This window comes from Suillus discolor, assembly GCF_016758755.1.
Source record: "Suillus discolor strain FC423 chromosome Unknown F5147scaffold_15, whole genome shotgun sequence".
NCBI lineage: Eukaryota > Fungi > Basidiomycota > Agaricomycetes > Boletales > Suillaceae > Suillus > Suillus discolor.
Genome location: NW_024541262.1, coordinates 498082 through 516903, shown reverse-complemented (window position 1 = coordinate 516903; position 18822 = coordinate 498082). Strand labels below are relative to the sequence as shown.

The following is an 18822-nucleotide window of genomic DNA, read 5'->3' as shown; positions in this document are numbered from 1 at the left end:
GCGCCGGAGATATGTCAGAATACATGAGAATATGATAGGAATACGCACCAACGAACCGAACGGACATGGAATGGATGGACGGAGGACGAGCGACGGAACCGAGGATGCATGTGCCGATGCGCGACTGAAGCGCCTGAACGGGCGAGCGGCCGATGAAGCGCCAAGTGCGCCAAAATGAGATACGGGTCATGCTGTGTTTGGAAGGTGTTTAGGGCATTGTATAATTAGCTCTCTACGAGGCCACAGAGATGTTAGTCTCTACAGCGTGAAGATACTGTTACGTCGACTGTTGGTCGGCATGTGCGAACTAGGATAGGTCTTCTCAGCGACGACTCGAGTGAGTCTACTGAAGCTGAGCGTGGTCTAGCCTTGACGGAACGTCAAGGATTCCTCCGGCGATCTCGGTAAGACGGCGCTCGTCGAGATGCAGGGCTAGCGGATACGTGCTAAGTCGTATGGGGGCGACTTAGAAGTGCGGTCTCACACAAGGAAGTTGGTAAGCTTAGATGAGCAAGTTCTAGGGATGAACCTAGTAGATTAAAGTAAAGTCTAAGTACAATAATCTGTGTCTACTTATAGGGAAGTACTACAAGTATTCTAGCTCAGTCTGTAATCAATAGTATATCGTAAATCTATGATAGTAAGACATGAGGTTCAGATAAGATACATGAGGCTTAACCTCTGATCAAGCATGCTGCGCCAAGGGCAGCTGCGCATAGGTACAGGAAGCGCCAAGCGCGCTCCGGATCTTCATGAAGCGACATGTGGTATACATGCGCTGATCTAGGGTGTCCATGAGGCGTACAGCCTCCATGGATCAGGTACAAGGCCGTCTAGGCCAGGGGCGGGGTCATAGCGGTCCAGACCACTGTCTTTCTAGGCGCGGGCGGCGCACCGCCGCGCGGGGAGTCTAGCAGAGCGGGGGCAGGCGTAGGCCGAGCAGGGGCTCCAGTAGGTGTTACAGATGCCTGTAACAGATACCATGAGAGCTTCATCCTTGGAGGTGCATAGCTTTTTCCTATGGCTTACAAACTCTTTGAAAGTGGTTATTGCTGACGAAAGACACTTTTTTGTCATCAAGCATGAGTGTTGGTGTTGAATGAAGTATTCCTGCGCCGTAAAAGTGTGCCTGCAAACGCAACTGTAGCTGGATGCTGACATGTGGGGCGAGCAACTAGAGCAAGGCGTGTATGGCTGAAGGTAACCTAAAAACAGCAAGATGCAATGGCGGAGTTATAACGGCTCAAATCTGAAATGGGCGCCATCACTGCCGTACATAGCCAGGAATGTGATGGCACTGAGACTATAGGCCATAGACTCAGGGCTATATACTTTGAGATGTGCAAGCCAGGCATATTCAACAACAACCCGGGATGTCCACGCTGCCTTCCCCATCTTCTTCTGCATGTTCAGCCATGGAACCCACAGAATTTAAAGCCAACCCCAAGATGGTGGAGACCTTGGTGAGGATTATCACCGCATGCCATGGTATACTGCATTACCATGGCCACACAAGAGAGCTGGCGACGTTTCAATGGTAAATTAGTTGTTTGCATTGAGATTATAACTGAAGTAATGCATACAACTGATCTACAGGCCAACCACTCGACATGGGTGCAAAATCCACCCTTCTTTATTTGCTCAATATCATGAGGCGCATGCTTTCTGGTATCCATGTTGCCTTTGTGGGACAGGTGAACGATACGTTGAGGTGGCAATATTCCAGCAAACTGAAGGCATATGTCGGGGGGAGTACGTCGCTGAATGCGCGACCCAAACCTGTGGTTACATGCGTTGGCTCACTTTCCTTAATCGAAATGGGTGGTTGGCTGATCTTTTAGTTATTAGTAAATGTCAAGAAATTTATTGGCAGAGCCTACGTACCGGCTATGTATTATCCTCGGAGGTGCGCTCATGATTGCATCCTCATGATTTCATCTTGAAATACCTGTAGGTTGATCCATGAAGTATGGCTGTAACTCCATTGATCTATGTGGAGTCTACATGAATGGGAGTACACCCTACCATCTTGTCTAACACACTGCAGGTGTGCACATTTCATTTTGCTACTATAGATACACTTATAATTGGGACATAAAGTACTACGATGTTTGCTTACAATCTGTATAAGTTTTGCTACAAGTATACATATCATCTGAACTGACATCAATCGCCTCAAAACATCAACATGCATACATGAAAATTGGGAAAGAGGTAGTAGTAGTCCAACCGAGTAGTGTTTATATAGAGATTAGCTTTGAAATGGAACTCCACCAGAAGCACCCGACATACGTGCTTTGTAAGCTTGTACACCAATCTGAGAGTCTGAGGTCTTGAGACAGCTTGTTTGGCACATGGATTAGTAATCTGAGTCCAAGTTGTAGCCCAGGCTCCGAGTTGTGATCATGTTAAGCAATATGTAGATATACCAGTACAAGCTTTACATACGACTCGGATGTAACTGGTGAGGGGCTACTACGAATCTTCCAGCCATGCAACAAGAGCATAGGGTGGCCTGCAGCAGCAGCGGTATCACCAACTAATAAAGTGCTGACTGCTCCCCATATAGTACCATAGCCTCCAACACCATGCCCAGCACCCATAACTCGAGCTTTCACAGCTCCGAATATCAACAGAACGATGCCTGTGACAATACAAGAGTATACGAGCGCTACATGCGCTTGCTGAACAAAAAAGTATGGAATGAGGGGAATGATTCCGCCAACCAAGTATCCGAAGCCAATTATCAGCACTGAAGAGTATACTTGACGAATCGAGATTTCCTCTAAAAATGAAACAATGAATATGGCCGGTATTTAAAAGTAAAACAATACACACCCATTCCTCTCCAAATTTGAGTAAAAACCATGTCAGACCGGCTTGGTCCTTCCATCTCAGCAACTGCACTCCTTCGTCTGACGATGAACTGTTTGCACTGACTTTAAGGTCAAATTCAGCATCTCTGAGACACTTGGTGATTGCCTGGCATGTCTGCTCATCGACACTACGGGCACAAGTACAGCACATACTTCCCTTTCCATTTGTTCAATGCAACTCTGTTGCCCCCAAGCCAATACTAGTATGTGGCGTCGCATGTAATGGCAATGATCCTGTTCTGCTGAAAATGCTAAGAAACCACCAATGTCCATAGAAATAGTACCAGCGATGAGTTCAGCTATTCCGCCAACGACAACTAATCTTGAGGTGCCCAAAGATGAAAGACCTGCTGCTGGCACATGTGAAGCTGAGGATACTACAATGAGCATTGAAATCATCATGATGGCTTGAATGGACCTACTGGTATATAATGATCAGAAAATCACGGACTAATTTGGGATTGTGTTGAATTGTTGTTTGGGGACTTTTAAGGGCAATAGATCCGCGGGAGGTCGGATATCTGCAAAAATTCTTTGAAGAGTGGGAGCAGTTCAAAGCGAGAATTAGACTGCGGGGATTATGAACATGAGTATACTATGAAATGTGGCATGGCACTCACAATGTAATGGAAGCAAACACCTCGTTCCCACATTGACTGGTACCATTTCCCCATCTCTGGAATAATCGTCTCCTCGAGGTCCTTGAAAAAAACATTGTGGAAGACAGCACGAGCACCACTCGTGATATGTGAGAGCTTGACTGTATCGTCTATGTCTGTTGTTACACGGATAGGTGAAGAGGTGATTGGAATGACCACCGAAATGTTCCTTGAAACATCTGTGTGGAACAGGTATGCGGGTGTAGGCGCAGGCTCGGGTAACAGCTTTGCAGAAATGAGTAGCTCATGTTTCAAAGTTTATGTCCGATCTGTCGGATGGTCTGTGCTGTGCTATAGGATGCCTGCATAATTCTCGCCAGGGAATCTTGAAGGGGTTTGCAAAGGCACCGTCTGGTCCAGTGACTAGGTGTTCAGTATACAGCGGACCATCCTCAAGAGTGTCACATTTCGAATCAATGTTGCCTGAGACAGTAGGTACAGTGAAAGTAGATATTTGGATTGTGCGAGATGATAACATGGATGACCAAAATGGTCGCAGATGCGCCTCGAGGTTTGTGTGCTGTTTCTGCAGTGGAGTGCTCACAAACGGCGCTGATGTTTCACAACTTGAACATGAAGGTGTTGGTCGAGGATCAGACTCAGATTCGTATGTTTCTTCAGTAATTTGAACCTTTTGTAGGTCCTTCATGTGTTCGAATTCTTTGTCTAGTTCCATCTCGAAGTCATCTGCTATGTTGCCTGAATGGGGAGGTAGCCTGATGTCGTCGATTTCTATCATAGATGATCCTTTGAGGGGCGACTATTGACCCAGTAGTTTGGGTAGAGATGTATAACCTGATCATGACCTCAGTTTAGCGATACAGCATAATTTCTAATGAGCACACCTTTAGCCAGTCTTAGAAACATACGCTGAGAGCGGTACTAAGACACTTTGGCGGCCTACGTGTCATTGCATAGCCCGAGACATAAACAAGTAAGTCAAATGCATCTACAAAAAGTAAGCCTTTGAACCGAGTGAAGCATGCACAGCAAGAGGATTGCTTACTTTCATTCTCATGTTCACTCGCAAGACACAGAGATGCCTAGCCAGGAAATAGAGTCACTTCGTCGTGGTTGCCACATCAGGTCCACCCCGTCTGATTTTCTGACCTGCCCACTGACTCCAACTCAGCATCATCATCCACCCATCAACATAACCACTCTCTGGGCCTGGTCTGGGTGCTCGACAAGCAGATATCACTGTGCGAAAGTTCTGTTTGGAAATGTAGGATTTCAGGCCGGCCAGATACAACGACGGGTGAGGGTTGCTTGTAGACACTGGTCTCTTCAAGAAAGATGTCTCCAGGCAGTTACATCGATTTGCTAAAACTGAAATCACCATTTTGTTGACAGTCCAGGTGCCTAACGTGTACTAATGGTACTAGCAGTTGGTGGGCACAACATGTGACTCATGGCAGTGAGTGACTCTTAGTAAGTTACTGGACTGGGCCTGGAATGCGGACCGTCCAATTCTCTTTGTTGGAAGTGGTGAGTTGTATGAGTCCTGTTGACATTTCCGAATAGCATTGACCACTTCCTTTCGAATCCTATGTTCAGAGACGTCAAATTTTCTCAGCTGCAAGAGATCGTTGACAAAGACCAAAAGCAATGATTTCACCTTCTACTAGTACTAGTAGCCGAGCCTGAGAGCGGCTGACTTGGTCACTTGGAGTCAGTCATCTGACTCCTCATCCGCTGATATGGTGGATTAGAGAAAATCAGGGGCATTCCTTGCAGGTACTACACATGCAGCCTAGTATAAGTTACTATGTCTGCTTATCCACGGCATGTGTGACACTTACTAGTGCCTGGCCCGGGGAACTCATAGGTAAATTACATGATGATTCGGAGATGGTTCAAGTTTGTCCTTCACATATCTGTCAGCTACACAAGGCCTATCCAAAATGAAGCGAAATCATATTCACCTTGCCCAAGGCATTCCGGGAGATAATGTCATGAGTGGTAGGTGAAACCTCATCTGCATGCGTTCCCCAATTCATGTTCTATAATAGGGATGCGCAACTCCTTGCAAATTGTGATTTTTGTTGATCTGCAGAAAGCCCTTCAAGTTGATGCTGGTGTTCTGTTCTACTTGTCCACCAATGGCGTCCTGACAGGGGGAAATGAAGGGTTCCTGTCACCAACATATTTTCAGCGGGTGGAGTTTGCCATTCAGTCCTTACTATCAGTCCAAGATCTTCAAGCTGCACAGTCAGATCCAAGTACAAGCGCATCTATATAGTCTACTTTCAAAGCGCTGGCACACTTTGCTCTAGTATTTTTCAATACCAATGGCATTTCATCATCACTCCTCCGTGATGTTTAGTCACTTCTCCATATTTTCTTGCAACTCTTCTTCCTCCAGAATTGGTTGTGACACCTTTCTTCGAGCACGAATCCTAGACCCATAAAAGAAAAGTACTTGGCCTTCATTTAATAACGACATGACAGGTAGCTAGTTCTGTCTCACCCATAGTATGCGCACTAGCGCCGCACCTATGCATCCGAACAGTGTCAGACCCCATTTATACGTCAAGCAAGCAAACATTTGTGTCGTGAAAAGAGGAAAGATTGATGCGGCCAAATTTCCTAGCGATTCATAGCGTTAGAAGCATCCGAGAGTTGTGGAAGAGGCGAACTCACGACACAAGCTCTGACTGGCAATAGCTGACAACGTGTATGTCCCATAGCTATGAGATTGATGAGTTTCATTCAATTGCACAGGTCAAAATATTTTCATCAATCTGTGAGATACAGAAAGACCACCATGTAAATCACAAATCTGCCGGACATGGATATCTTGAGAAATGTCAGTATCGCATCTGTGAAGGAGATGTGTAGGACAAACAGCCTGTGAGACCGATTGCTGGCACTATCCAATGCACTTCTGGTCTTGCTGTCCAAGTGTAGATGAATATCCCAATCAGTATGAGGGTTGCTGCAACACAAGGAAGATAAAAACGCGCTTCCTGACGTTTCCGAGGATAATTTGAACAGGAGTCCATGATCTGTAGATGTGCAATCATAACAGACCCGATGACTTGGATGTGCTTCATACCAGAGCATGCCACACTGATACACGAAAGGGTGAGTCAGGTTGTGAGTTAAGAGCAGATGCTAGTAGGTGGACATCTCACCTTTAGTTGATGTGCTGGTATGAGTCCTAAACCAAGCTGTCCAGGCCTACATGATTGAAGACTATGTCGAGTCAGAGATAACATGAGCAGCGATGATCATCACCAGCCATAATTCTCTCAACAGAGCATATCTAACATATAGTATAAGCGGATCGGTTGGCATTCAAAATGCTTCTAGATATCAACACAACAATAAAAATCACTGGAAATACAATGGCTACATTGCTCTCCCTGACAGTGAAAGTTAGCAGTCGCTGTTTTTACTTTCGGATCTAATACAGCATAAAACCCAACAACCATCACTTGTATCATATATATTTATCGCTGTAGCTACATGGATGTTTGCAGGCAGTTGGCAGTGTATGATGCGAAATATAAATACTTTAGCACACTCAACATGCTGTTCGGTAATGCCCAGTGCCAACTTTCGAACTCAAAATGGTAAGTGTACATGGTATGAGTATGGACTAAGGTAGCACTGCAGATGTATGTCGAAAGAGTATAGTATGATAGTCACAGTACTAAATCTATCCATTTTGTGTAAGTTCAACGAGACACACTTCGTCAAAGCGCAATGTAAATGTTAAGGCAGTCCCATCCATAAGGATCAGGTCGACAGTCTGTGATTTGACATTACACTTTGCCACAGGAAAAACGAGCCCGTGATACTGCCCATTTAGAACAAGGCAATTTTGGTTCTCCCGGCATGGAGGCGCTGGGCTAAGATCCTTGGCAGGAATGTGATAGTGTTTTAGGGCGGCTCCTGCACTGTTGGATGTGCAGTATGCTGCAATGGATTCCTCAGGTGCGGGACCATTCACACTGCAGAACAGGTCAGGGCATGCCGTCGACATGAATTGGTTGATTAAGCGGCCTCCCATGAAGCTCGGCAAGACTCTCAGCGACACATGATATTTCGATAGCATTGAAGAAAATTCTTTATTCATCAACCATGGTAGCAGACCTAAATTCAATAAGTTTGATGTTGTGATGCCTTCATCAAGGACTCACCTGGGTCTGCACATGTCTCCACTTCAGCCTCAATACAATCACGGATGTCATCAAGATTATTGGCAGTCCAGGGGTCGAATGTCAATGAAGCATTGACGCCCGATGAATGGTCAAGCACTGTATTGTTACCCTCAACACTGGTGGACCAAGGGGCCCAGACACCAGGAGAAGACGAAGAGGAAGGTCCCTGATCTGTGTTCAAGTTGGAGCTGGATGGAACTGATGCTTGGGGTGGGGGGGGGGGGGTCACACTTCATTGGGGTGTCAAAAATGATTTTTTCCGCATTTTGCAGAAAGAAATTAAGTTACATTCTTCAATTATTGCACCATTCAACCTCATTGCATAACTTAATGTTGATGAATGATTAGTTCACCACAAAAACATGCACATCGCTCACCTGGTAGCAACATCATGGTGTTTGAGTGTGACACGCCTTTGTCCATGAATAGCAACAGTGCAGGTGTCGCTCGCAATGCTGTATAGAGTGGCTCGGTAGCCCTTGAGATCACCTCTGATAATGAATACTTCCCTCCCGATTACACTCTTAAACTCATCAACACTTTTTTTGCGCAACATAATTGCGAATCTGATGGGAACTTCGATCTGTGACAAATTAGAAATGCCCCAATCGAGTTGAATCATTGGACTGACGAGTGAGTAATCACTGGAAGACTGTATTTTCATGCGAGCCGTTGGAAAGTCGACGCTGTGCACGAAGCCTGTTGTCCAAAACTCAGGTCCATGGACGACACTCATGAAGTCTCCAGGCTTTACATCATAACCCCTATCCTTGGTGTATTCAATTATTGGGGGGAGGCATGTCTGCTGAACCATTGCCACGGGAACTTGAACTAGCGGTGGTCCTTCCATGTTGTCCACGTTCATGTCAAGGTCTGCATCCCGCAAAAATAGAATGGTACTTCCTGTGGGAAACCATTCCACAATACCCGACTTCCCTAGATATTCTCCTTCAAATACTTGTACATAATCCCCGACTTCAAAAGGGTCATGTTCGGGGAAGGCTCCACAACTTGAAGTAGTGGCAGTGCCAGCTGTGCTTGCAGCATGTGTCTCAAAGGACGACGATCCAGGTAGTACTTCGATACTTGAATCTACAGGCTGCGTTAGATACTTAAGTAGGATTTTCTACAACATACCTCTTCCTTTGTATCCTCTTGACAAACATCAAATATCTCATCAGACATTCCAATGATATGCCCTTCCAACCCCAAGTATGAACCCACTACAACTCTAACCGCATCACCGACCCAAAACACACGCTCTACGTCCCAGACTCGAAGGTCTATTTCTCTCTGTAATCCATTGGTGTTGATTTTCAACCACATGGAACCAAACACGTGGTCCATTGAGATAACTTCACTGATCTCTGAATGAACCTCTCCTGTAAGAACCCTGGCTGCATCGCCTTCACGCAAAAACTGCATGGAAAACGCAAGCTCAGTGTTCTTGACGAAGTGAGTGTCCCATCCAGATTGGAGATGCAACCAAATGTCATCAGGGTGAGGGACGACGACGAGCTCTAAAAGATAGCGGTGAAATTTTTTCAGTAGCAGCCCCATGTAATATTGCTCTCCTTTGTATGTCCATCTGACAACTTTCCCATGGCAAATGATATCGGTGGTGAGCTTGCCAGTCAGAGGGTGGGCTAGGTCAAATAGTGCTACAGACCCCTGTGGCATGGGATAGGGGAAGTCCCGTGGAGGGATTAATACCTTCATGAAATTGTCATTTTCCTCAGACTCCTCAAAAACGTAACCTATGGCGCCATGGTATTTGTGGTGCGTGCTTGTCTTAATTTTCACCCACGCAGGACTGGGCAAGGTCAATCGTGCACATTTGACTGCTTCATGCTCTTCATCTGAGATGTAAAGATACTCTTTCACTGAGGGACGAAGCGAGATTGGAAGGAACAATGAGATGGTCCTGGGACTGTCTGAAACCACATAAAGTTGGCCTTGTGCCCAAAGCGACACAGTAATGGGGAACCCTTTTCTCCGAAGGTGTTTAGCAATGTAACTGGTGGAAGTTCCTGAAATGCAATGAGTGACATGCAACGGCAGTGAAAATAAGGACATACTGTAAATGAGCAACAGATACATCCTGCTTTGAATCGTCTCTGGGGACCAGGCAGCTGTCTGACGGAGCCGTCTGTTTGATAAACTAAACATGTTCAATGTGTACTTGTCCATGATATCATTAATAGCTGTGGCTAAAGTATGTTTGGCGGCCGGTCCCAGCAAGCAGGTAACATTCGGCGATCGCGTAGAGGGGCCACTATCATCCTCTTCCTCGGTATCACGAAGGGAATCATACTCATCCCTGTCCTCATCATCAGAACCTTCTTCTGCTTCAGCGTCAATGTAAGGATTCTTTGGCTCCAACTGTTATTCAGAATGCATTGTTAGAACTGTATGTTTCACTCACCCTGACAGTGGGTCGTCGACGCAATGACGTAATGTTTGTCAACTGTGCAGATAGGTCGCCGTCACCCTCAACGGCAAGAACATTTGCATCCGCATCCTCTTCGCTATGGTCTTCCTCTGCTTCAGTGTCAATGTACAGATTTTTTGACTATGGTTATTATTAGAATACTAAGCCAGAACTGAATGTAGTTCACTTACACTGGCAGTCATTGCCAGACTCCCTGCATAAGTGATAAGTAACAATACTAATGGTATTGTACAAGTCACGACTCACCTCCATCACTTCTGACGCGCTTTGGAGCTCATTCATCGTTATTGGCACTTGGTGCCGCACATTGTTTCCGAGACATTCTTCAACTTCAACTTCAATCGGAATAGGCCTGTCTGTAGTCTATCTGGTTGATTTTCAATACCGATTCCAAAACATAATATGATCCTACTAATGGTATTGGTGCCCAAGTCTAGTACTACTCAATTTTAAGCTATCTATTCGGAGTGTCAGTATCGTATGGTAATGATCGAGGTGGAAAGAAAGCCTGTGACGACTCTTCATGATCAATATTTATAGTGAATGACTAATGTCAACCACTTACTACAAATCGAAAATGGATTGTGGTCGGACATCAATTGCCAGACTCATTGAATATGCAACAGTGATTGTACACTTAGCAATTTATTTCACGTACTATTCATCAGTGATCCACTATAGTACATAAGACAATGATGGCGGCACACTGCCAGCCAAATACTGGAAAGCGTTATTCTATTATATTCACAATTCTAGGCTGAATTGTGCAGTGGAAGTCGGAAAGAAGTCTATCTCGGGAGAGATACAGTTGATAGAGTGAATGACTAATGTGAAGTTCAGACCCAGCTGGCAACACCCAAGTACAATGTTGGGTTTGCATTCAGGTGTTGCTGGCTGAGTCTAAACTTCGCATGTTATTCACTATATCAGCCTTGTGTTCCTGACTTTCTTTCCTCCTTCGCCTCAATGTTATAGACAGTTTACTATAGCTACGTAGTGATATACTCATACTGTGTGTAGTGCTTAGTAACAGTAATACCCCATATATAAAAAATATACTACCTAATAGTAAGGCTAATTCGGAAGTGATATCCTATCCTATACATTGGTGTTGACACCATGTGTGCGCTGTACTTTAGCTTGATTTATCAGACATACTAGACCCTAACCCTGACAGTGTTGACACTGCATATATACCATACGTACATATGGTAATCCTTCAGAGAGGGCGCTTAGAGACACCTGCACCGTGACTTGGTGCGGAGGAGATTATTGGAAGCATGTGGCGATTCAATTGTGAGATGGTTATGGAATGAGTTGGTGAGAGTCGATTTGGATGCTGTTAGGATGGATGGCGGGGGACTTGTGGATAGTATAATCAAACTTGTTTTCAATGGGGATGCTAGTACGGAAGCTACTGGCAGTGTACGCTCAGATTTCGTGTCTGACTTAGAGTCATTGTGAGCACAACTTGAAGTCGTTCGCTATCTTTGATCATTGCAATACAATATCATAGAACCCGCACACTTGAAGACTCCCTTACCTTAATTTCCAGGAAACACGGTAAGTGGTTCTGAGTTATTCTCTGCAATATTCCATCGCTACTAAATTGCAACAAGTGCCATCTCTGTCATATCTATATCTCCAGTTAGTCTGAAGTAAATTCATGAGTTTTGGTATCAAATTTTATTTTGAACAGGTCAAATTCTTTAGCATGACATCATGTCCAACTTGAATGCATCCTTGCAGGGCATTCGAGAGGGGGCCCTGGTCCTGAGCTGTGCATAAAAGGTCACATGGGTGCGTAATATGTTATGATATCTATGGCGCTTGGATGGCACATTTTTTCTTTATGACATCGATGGCGCTCAGTTGATGAGGTTGTTTTCAATAATGTGCCTGTTGGGCTTTGCACATATAAAGCATCTTATTTATTACTGATTCAATAGATCCCTCATCAATTAGTATGAGTAGCGACAAGAATCATCCTCCTAGTGGTCCTTTGCGCAAGCATGGTGGTTCAGCACTTCGTATGGGGCTGCGAAAAAAGGTGTAAGGGAACTTTTAGCCCCAGTGAATGCTAGTCCTTCCTGACTTGGAGTCTTGACCAGGACCTCGTCGAATCCCCTCGTTCTCCATGGACGACATTTCGGTCGGATGGTCTTTGCATTGTGCAATTATCCAGCTCTTCTGACCTCAGGTATCCTCTGACTCGAAGAATTACAGGATTCTCCCATAGAGCATTTCCCAGCAGAGTGAGTACTATTATGATAATTAAATATTCTCAGCACTAATAGCACTAACAATGTTAGTGTTCAACTGTCATATCCCATATTCCAGACCTACATCCGACAATGTTCCCACGCCTCATCCGGACCTCCGGACCCCCTGTCCATGTCCTTTATCTGTCCAGATGCCTGTACACCCGGATATCTGTACCTTTGCATATCCACACATCCAGATCCGAAACCTGGACACTCAATCTGATATCCACTTGCCAGGATCTCCGGATCTGACCTATGCTTCATATCCGAACCCAAACCTTAAATCAGCGCTCATCCCCTTATGATAATCACTTGTTTCCGGACATCCGGTTATCCCTATAACTGACTGTGCTTTATTTTCCGTACCTGATTCATTTTCGTCTTCATTTTATTAAGTTCCGATGCACTAGTGTTAGGCATTCCACATGCTCCGTCCATAGCCTCACATAGCCTTGCACTGCACTGACTGATTCTCTGTTATGTCCTCCTTAGTATATAAACCCTGTAGAAACTCCTGTATTTCTTTAGTCTGAATATTACACATATTAGTCCTCGCACTAGACCTCACACTAAGTCCTCTTACTAGTTCTAGTCCTCCGACTTAGTCAATATCCATCTCAGGCCTAGGGAGGAATTCCCTAGGCCGCTCCTCCACTCCTTCACTCCTCCGATCCTACACTCCTCTGGGTTTCCCGACATTCCTCCGGAACTTTCCCACAGTCCTCCGGACCTATTCTGCTTCAGACTTTGTCCCTGCAGCCTTTCCTCTGTCTCCATTCTACTTAGGATTCATCCTGAGTAGCCATTACACATATCTGTACCATAGTAATTTCCAGAAGTTCCTCCGGAACTTTCCTGCACCCCTCCGGAACTTTCTCGCACTCATCCGGATCCGGACTTTCCCGCACTCCTTCGGAAGTCCTACGGACTTCCTCCGGATGTCATCTGCAATTAAGGGCACATACTCGGATAAGGGGCGCAGCGCACGAGCTGAAGCCAAGCCCCTCAGAATCAGTCCTACCCTTTGTGCACAGTCTTAACATCAACGGGAACACAGAGTGTTTATGGAACTTATAGATTCTTACCCTGGTCTTTTGGATCGCCTGACGAATGATGAGGAGGAGGACATCATTCACGTAGGAGAATTGGTAGGTCATCAATACTGGAATGCCATTACTATGCTCACTGTCTTTCAGCTAGGTAGAGGAGCATCTGGTGCGCGAGGTGATGATACTAAGACCCTCAAATCCGCCGTCCTCGAATGGCTTGTTCCCAGGGGACAGCCAGTCATACCACCTCTTTCTCAAAACATTAAGTCTGACCGTGGGTTTAATCATGAAGTAACAGGTGCTTTGCTCTGTCCTGCAGGCCTTGATTGGTCGAATGCAGAGTGAGTACTACTATTACCACCAATCAATAACTAACCGTCATCACCCTCTTCAGTACCAAACAGAGTCTCCAGAGTGGCGAAATCACAGTTTGTGGTGACCAGTAGCCCATGTTTTTATATGCTGGATGTGTATATGATCCTGAAGATGTTATGGTCAACTCACACCCCCACTTTTGACTATAGAACCGGACTATGGACTATGAAGGTTAAGACCACAAAGAGGGTCATCACGTTCCAGTACATTTGTCATGTCATCACTAAATCCACTTATCGTGTTAGCAACCAATATTGTCCCCATGCATAGCCCTTATCTTCAGACCCTACTATCTTCTTGTACTTCTATCATTGATAGCGCATCCTATGCCTTCCTTTCTTAGCCTGGTCTGTGCGCTCCATACGGTCTATTTAAGCACAGTAGTTACCGGTTGTATTCCTCACTTTAATCTACTGGGTTTTACCTGGAACTCGTCCTTTAGCAAGGTCTCCAACCTTGCTATCTAAGAAACACTATTCTAAGGGAGTCGCCTACACTCGCCTTAGCCAGAAACCTTCTGACCTCTCTTTAGAGAGAAGAAACCATGTCTGTCTTGCTTATAGCAGATCGTCCATTCGGACTTAGACAGCTCGACTTATCCCAGTCGTAAAAAAGATTAAAGTCCTACCATAGACACTGCCATCTGCGACGTCCCCTGACACCACGACTTCGTTAACTCCCTTGATCAGAGCCCTGAACCTAGGTGCATTACTGCCCATACCACCTTTGAATGCCATGACTACCAAAGAAACAGAAAGCAAGATTGGTACTCCTCCTGAATTCGATGGAGACCGCGACGAATCACATAGGTTCATGTTGAACTGTAATGCATACCTTGACATCAATGACAAGATCTACGACAGCAATAAAAAGAAAGTTATCTTCACACTAACATTTATGACCAAGGGCAACACTGCTGCTTGGAAAGAAGACTTCATGGAGGCTGCCCAGAATCCTAAAAGGGTGAACACAGCCGAAACCATCATCGGATACGGAACCTGGGCTGACTTCAAAGTTGCATTTAAAGAAGCCTTTGGAGCCATTGACCTGGCTGGGACAGCTATGGCTAAAGTCCGGGCTCTTGAAATGAAAGGAGATCTCCAGACCTATATCTCCAACTATCGCCTTCTTGCCCACAAAGCAGGGATAATCGAGAATGTCACCAAAGTAGAGTTCTTTCGTGAAGGACTTGACAAAGGTCTTTGTAACAATCTCTACCATACCAGGGAAAGTCTAGATGACTTTGAAACTGTTGTTGCCACCTGCATTAACTTGGATAATGCATTTCAAAGATTAAAAGCTATCCAAAGATGAGAAAACCCATCCTTCCAAAAGAAGAAGAAGTATGGGGATCGCCACTTCACTCCTCAAAGGGATGATGCCATGGAAGTAGACCGACTCTCTGAACCAGAAATGAAGAGACACTTAAAAGAAGGATGATGCTTTAACTGTCACCAGATAGGGCATCATGCCAATGACACTACTTTCCATCTGTGTGAAGACAAGAAACAGAAAATGCCCATCCGCAGGAAAGTAGAGAAAGAAGGAGAGAGTAGTGATGAAGAAGAAGTAAACCGATGCTTCATGGAGATGGATTTTTAAAGCAGAAGGCTGTATCAATGTCAGTACCTTCTATCCCTATATGACTTGTGCAATCACTTGGAAATAAAAAGGAGCTCCGTATTCCCGCTACCATTGTTTCCAACAAGCGTATGAAAACCATCAAAACCTCAATGGTCGTCGACTCCGGAGCAAGTGGAACCTTCATCAGTGAAGTGTTCTTTAAGCTGCATGGAATTAGAACCCATAAACTCTCAACACCTTTTCCTGTTACCACCGCAGATGGATCCGATGCTATAGGAGGACTCGTATCTCACTATTGCATCCTCACCGTCACAATCGATGAACGAACCATGATAGGAAAGTTCAATGTAACCAAGCTTGCAAAAAAGGATAAAATTTTGCTCGGATTTCCTTGGTTAAGAGCATTAAATCCCACGATCAATTGGACGGACAAAACATTATCTCTCCCTCCAACAGAACGATCCCTCAAGATTGAAAGAGATATTGACCATCTCAGAAAACGATGTAACCTTTCGTCACTCTTTTCCCGAAGCATCCCTGTGCAGACACATATTACAGTGACCTATCTCCATATAATACGAGGGAACGGACGTGCATAATATCCCATATGATACGGGCCAGCGCACCATGGGCCCATGATAAAAATATCCTCGACTATGACAGATGGGCCGGGAGGCAAATTATTCCTGATGGAGGTGGGTGGGCCCATGCAGGGAATATATAGAGTAGATGAGTGGGCCGATGTACATGAATATTAGGTAGACGGGTGGGCCGAGGTAGTTGGATATTATGCAGATGGGTGTATTAAGGTAGATGTGTATGAGATAGATGGGTAGGTACTTGTTATCACATTCACGGGTGGGCCCAGACACATATTAAATTAGACGGGTGGGCCGAGGGTATTATAAAATATTGTATTAGATGGGTGGGCCCAGACACATATTAATTAGACAGGTGGGCTGAGGGTGTTGTATGGGATGTTGTATTAGACGGGTGGGCTGAGGGTGGTATAAAATATAGATGGGTGGGCCCATGTGTATCATAATTGTAGACATGATGGAGCTGAGGTAGTTGTACATCAACCAAATCAGAGGAGGTAATAAATCAAAGTTACCAAGTTCCCGGAGCAGCAGGTGATCTCCTGACATGGCCTTTGATGGTGCACAGGTTGTCTTGCAAAATTTGGAATCCGGGGTGCGAAGCTTGTGTTGCCCTACGAGAAGCCAAGTTCCGATTATCAACCTTTGGGTCAACCATACTCAGAGGAGGTAATAAATCAAAGTTACCGAGTTCCTGGAGCAGCAGATGATCTCCTGACATGGCCTTTGATGGTGCACAGGTTGTCTTGCAGAATTTGGAATCCAGGGTGCGAAGCTTGTGTTGCCCTATGAGATGCCAAGTTCCAACCACCCAAATTTGGGTCAACCATACCGACTTCCGAGTTCTGGGACCCGGGAGTTGACAAATGAATATCTGATAACCAGCACACTTCCAATCAGGTAGTATTTCATTGAGCAATGGATCATCCAAGGGGTCCCTTATCGGACTCGGTAGTCAATATAGGCAAATGATAATGAAAACATGAAAGTTGTTATTATGCTATTTTTCAAACCTGAGACCCTGAAACCCATTGTTCAACATGTCCATTTTTCACTCACTGCACAAATCACCGAGTTTCAAGTGCCGAAACCCAAAACTCGAAACCCAGTGTGCAACATGTCGATTGTTCATTTACATTACACAGATCATCGAGTTCCGAGTGCTGAGTGCTGAAACCCGAAGCCCAAAACCCGAAAATATGTATGGAACATGTTTATTTCTTACTCATTGCACATATCACCGAGTTTCGAGTGCTGAAACCCGAAACTCAAAACCGGGTGTGCAACATGTCCATTGTTCAATTATATTACACAAGTCATCGAGTTCCGAGTTCTGAGAGCCAAAATCCGAACCCCGAAAATATGTGGGCAACATGTCCATTTTTCACTCACTGCACAAATCACTGAGTTTTGAGTGCCAAAGCATGAAACTTGAAACCCAGTGTGCAACATGTTGATTTTTCATTTATATCACACAAATAACCAAGTGCCAAATGCCAAGTGCCGAAACCTGAAGCCCGAGACCCGAAAATATGTATGCAACATTTCCATTTTTTCAAGTGCCGAAACCTGAAACTCAAAACCGGGTGTGCAACATGTCCATTGTTCAATTATATTACACAAGTCATCAAGTTCCGAGTTCCAAGGGCCGAAACCCGAACCCCGAAAATATGTACACAACATGTCCATTTTTCACTCATTGCACAAATCACCGAGTTTTGAGTGCCGAAACCCAAAACTCAAAACCCGGCATGCAACATGTTGATTTTTCATTTATATTACACAGATCATCGAGTTCCAAGTGCCAAGGGCCGAGACCCGAAACCCGAAAATATGTACACAACATGTCCATTTTTCACTCATTGCACAAATCACCAAGTTTTGAGTGCTGAAACCTGAAACTCGAAACCCGGCATGCAACATGTTGATTTTTCATTTATATTACACAGATCATCGAGTTCCGAGTGCCGAGGGCCGAAACCCGAAGCCCAAGACCCGAAAATATGTACACAACATGTCCATTTTTCACTCATTGCACAAATCACCGAGTTTTGAGTGCCGAAACCCAAAACTCAAAACCTGGCATGCAACATGTCCATTTTTCATTTACATTACACAGATCATCGAGTTCCGAGTGCCGAGGGCTGAGACCCGAACCCTGAAAATATGTGCGCAACATGTCCATTTTTCACTTGTTGCACAAATCACCAAGTTTTGAGTGCCAAAACCTGAAACTTGAAACCCGGCATGCAACATGTCCATTTTTCATTTATATTACACAAATCATCGAGTTCCGAGTGCCAAGGGCCGAGACCCGAAGCCCAAGATCCGAAAATATGTATGCAACATTTCCATTTTTCACTTGTTGCACAAATCACCGAGTTTCAAGTGCCGAAACCTGAAACTCAAAACCGGGTGTGCAACATGTCCATTGTTCAATTATATTACACAAGTCATCAAGTTCCGAGTTAGGAAAGTTTCTTGTCCATCCATAGTCCATCCAAACCCTATTGGTATGTGAATTTCCTTACCTCAAGGCTTGTAAAATGTGTTACAGCCTTATTACATGTCCTTACATATTTCCTATATTTCCTATCCTTTCCTACTCCGAGTGAGAGTCTAGACAGTATAAGTTGACTATTACTTGGGACTACCTACTACACTTCCCTTGTACTGTATACCTCTCTCTATAGGTTTACCCTTGAAGCAGTCCCTTGTAGTGTGTGCTTTTTAGCCTCTATTAGGTCCCTATACCTAGACTTTCCACTTCCCTATACCTTGTCTGCACTTTCCTG

At 44.8% G+C, this 18822-nt stretch overlaps 3 protein-coding genes across 3 annotated transcripts; 1 reads left to right on the top strand and 2 right to left on the bottom strand.

Annotated features, from left to right (window-relative positions):
* Positions 1-2251: 2251 nt before the first annotated feature.
* Positions 2252-3550, bottom strand: F5147DRAFT_792198 (VIT family-domain-containing protein; the record flags this gene model as incomplete). The annotated part of the gene is made up of 5 exons (XM_041443092.1): positions 2252-2342; positions 2500-2783; positions 2839-2982; positions 3009-3283; positions 3463-3550. The coding sequence occupies 5 exons, from the start codon at positions 3548-3550 to the stop codon at positions 2252-2254; spliced, it is 882 nt and encodes a 293-aa protein (XP_041295285.1).
* A 1859-nt stretch (positions 3551-5409) lies between these two features.
* F5147DRAFT_572464 (uncharacterized protein) lies at positions 5410-5777 on the top strand (the record flags this gene model as incomplete). Its single annotated transcript, XM_041431088.1, has 2 exons — positions 5410-5497; positions 5548-5777. Coding segments are annotated over 2 exons (318 nt in total), but the record flags the coding sequence as incomplete, so codon positions are not given.
* Positions 5778-7199: 1422 nt separating this feature from the next.
* Positions 7200-10338, bottom strand: F5147DRAFT_771418 (uncharacterized protein; the record flags this gene model as incomplete). Its single annotated transcript, XM_041441243.1, has 8 exons — positions 7200-7636; positions 7684-7934; positions 8082-8287; positions 8336-8803; positions 8842-9734; positions 9783-10086; positions 10130-10276; positions 10327-10338. The coding sequence occupies 8 exons, from the start codon at positions 10336-10338 to the stop codon at positions 7200-7202; spliced, it is 2718 nt and encodes a 905-aa protein (XP_041295283.1).
* Between the last annotated feature and the right edge of the window lie 8484 nt (positions 10339-18822).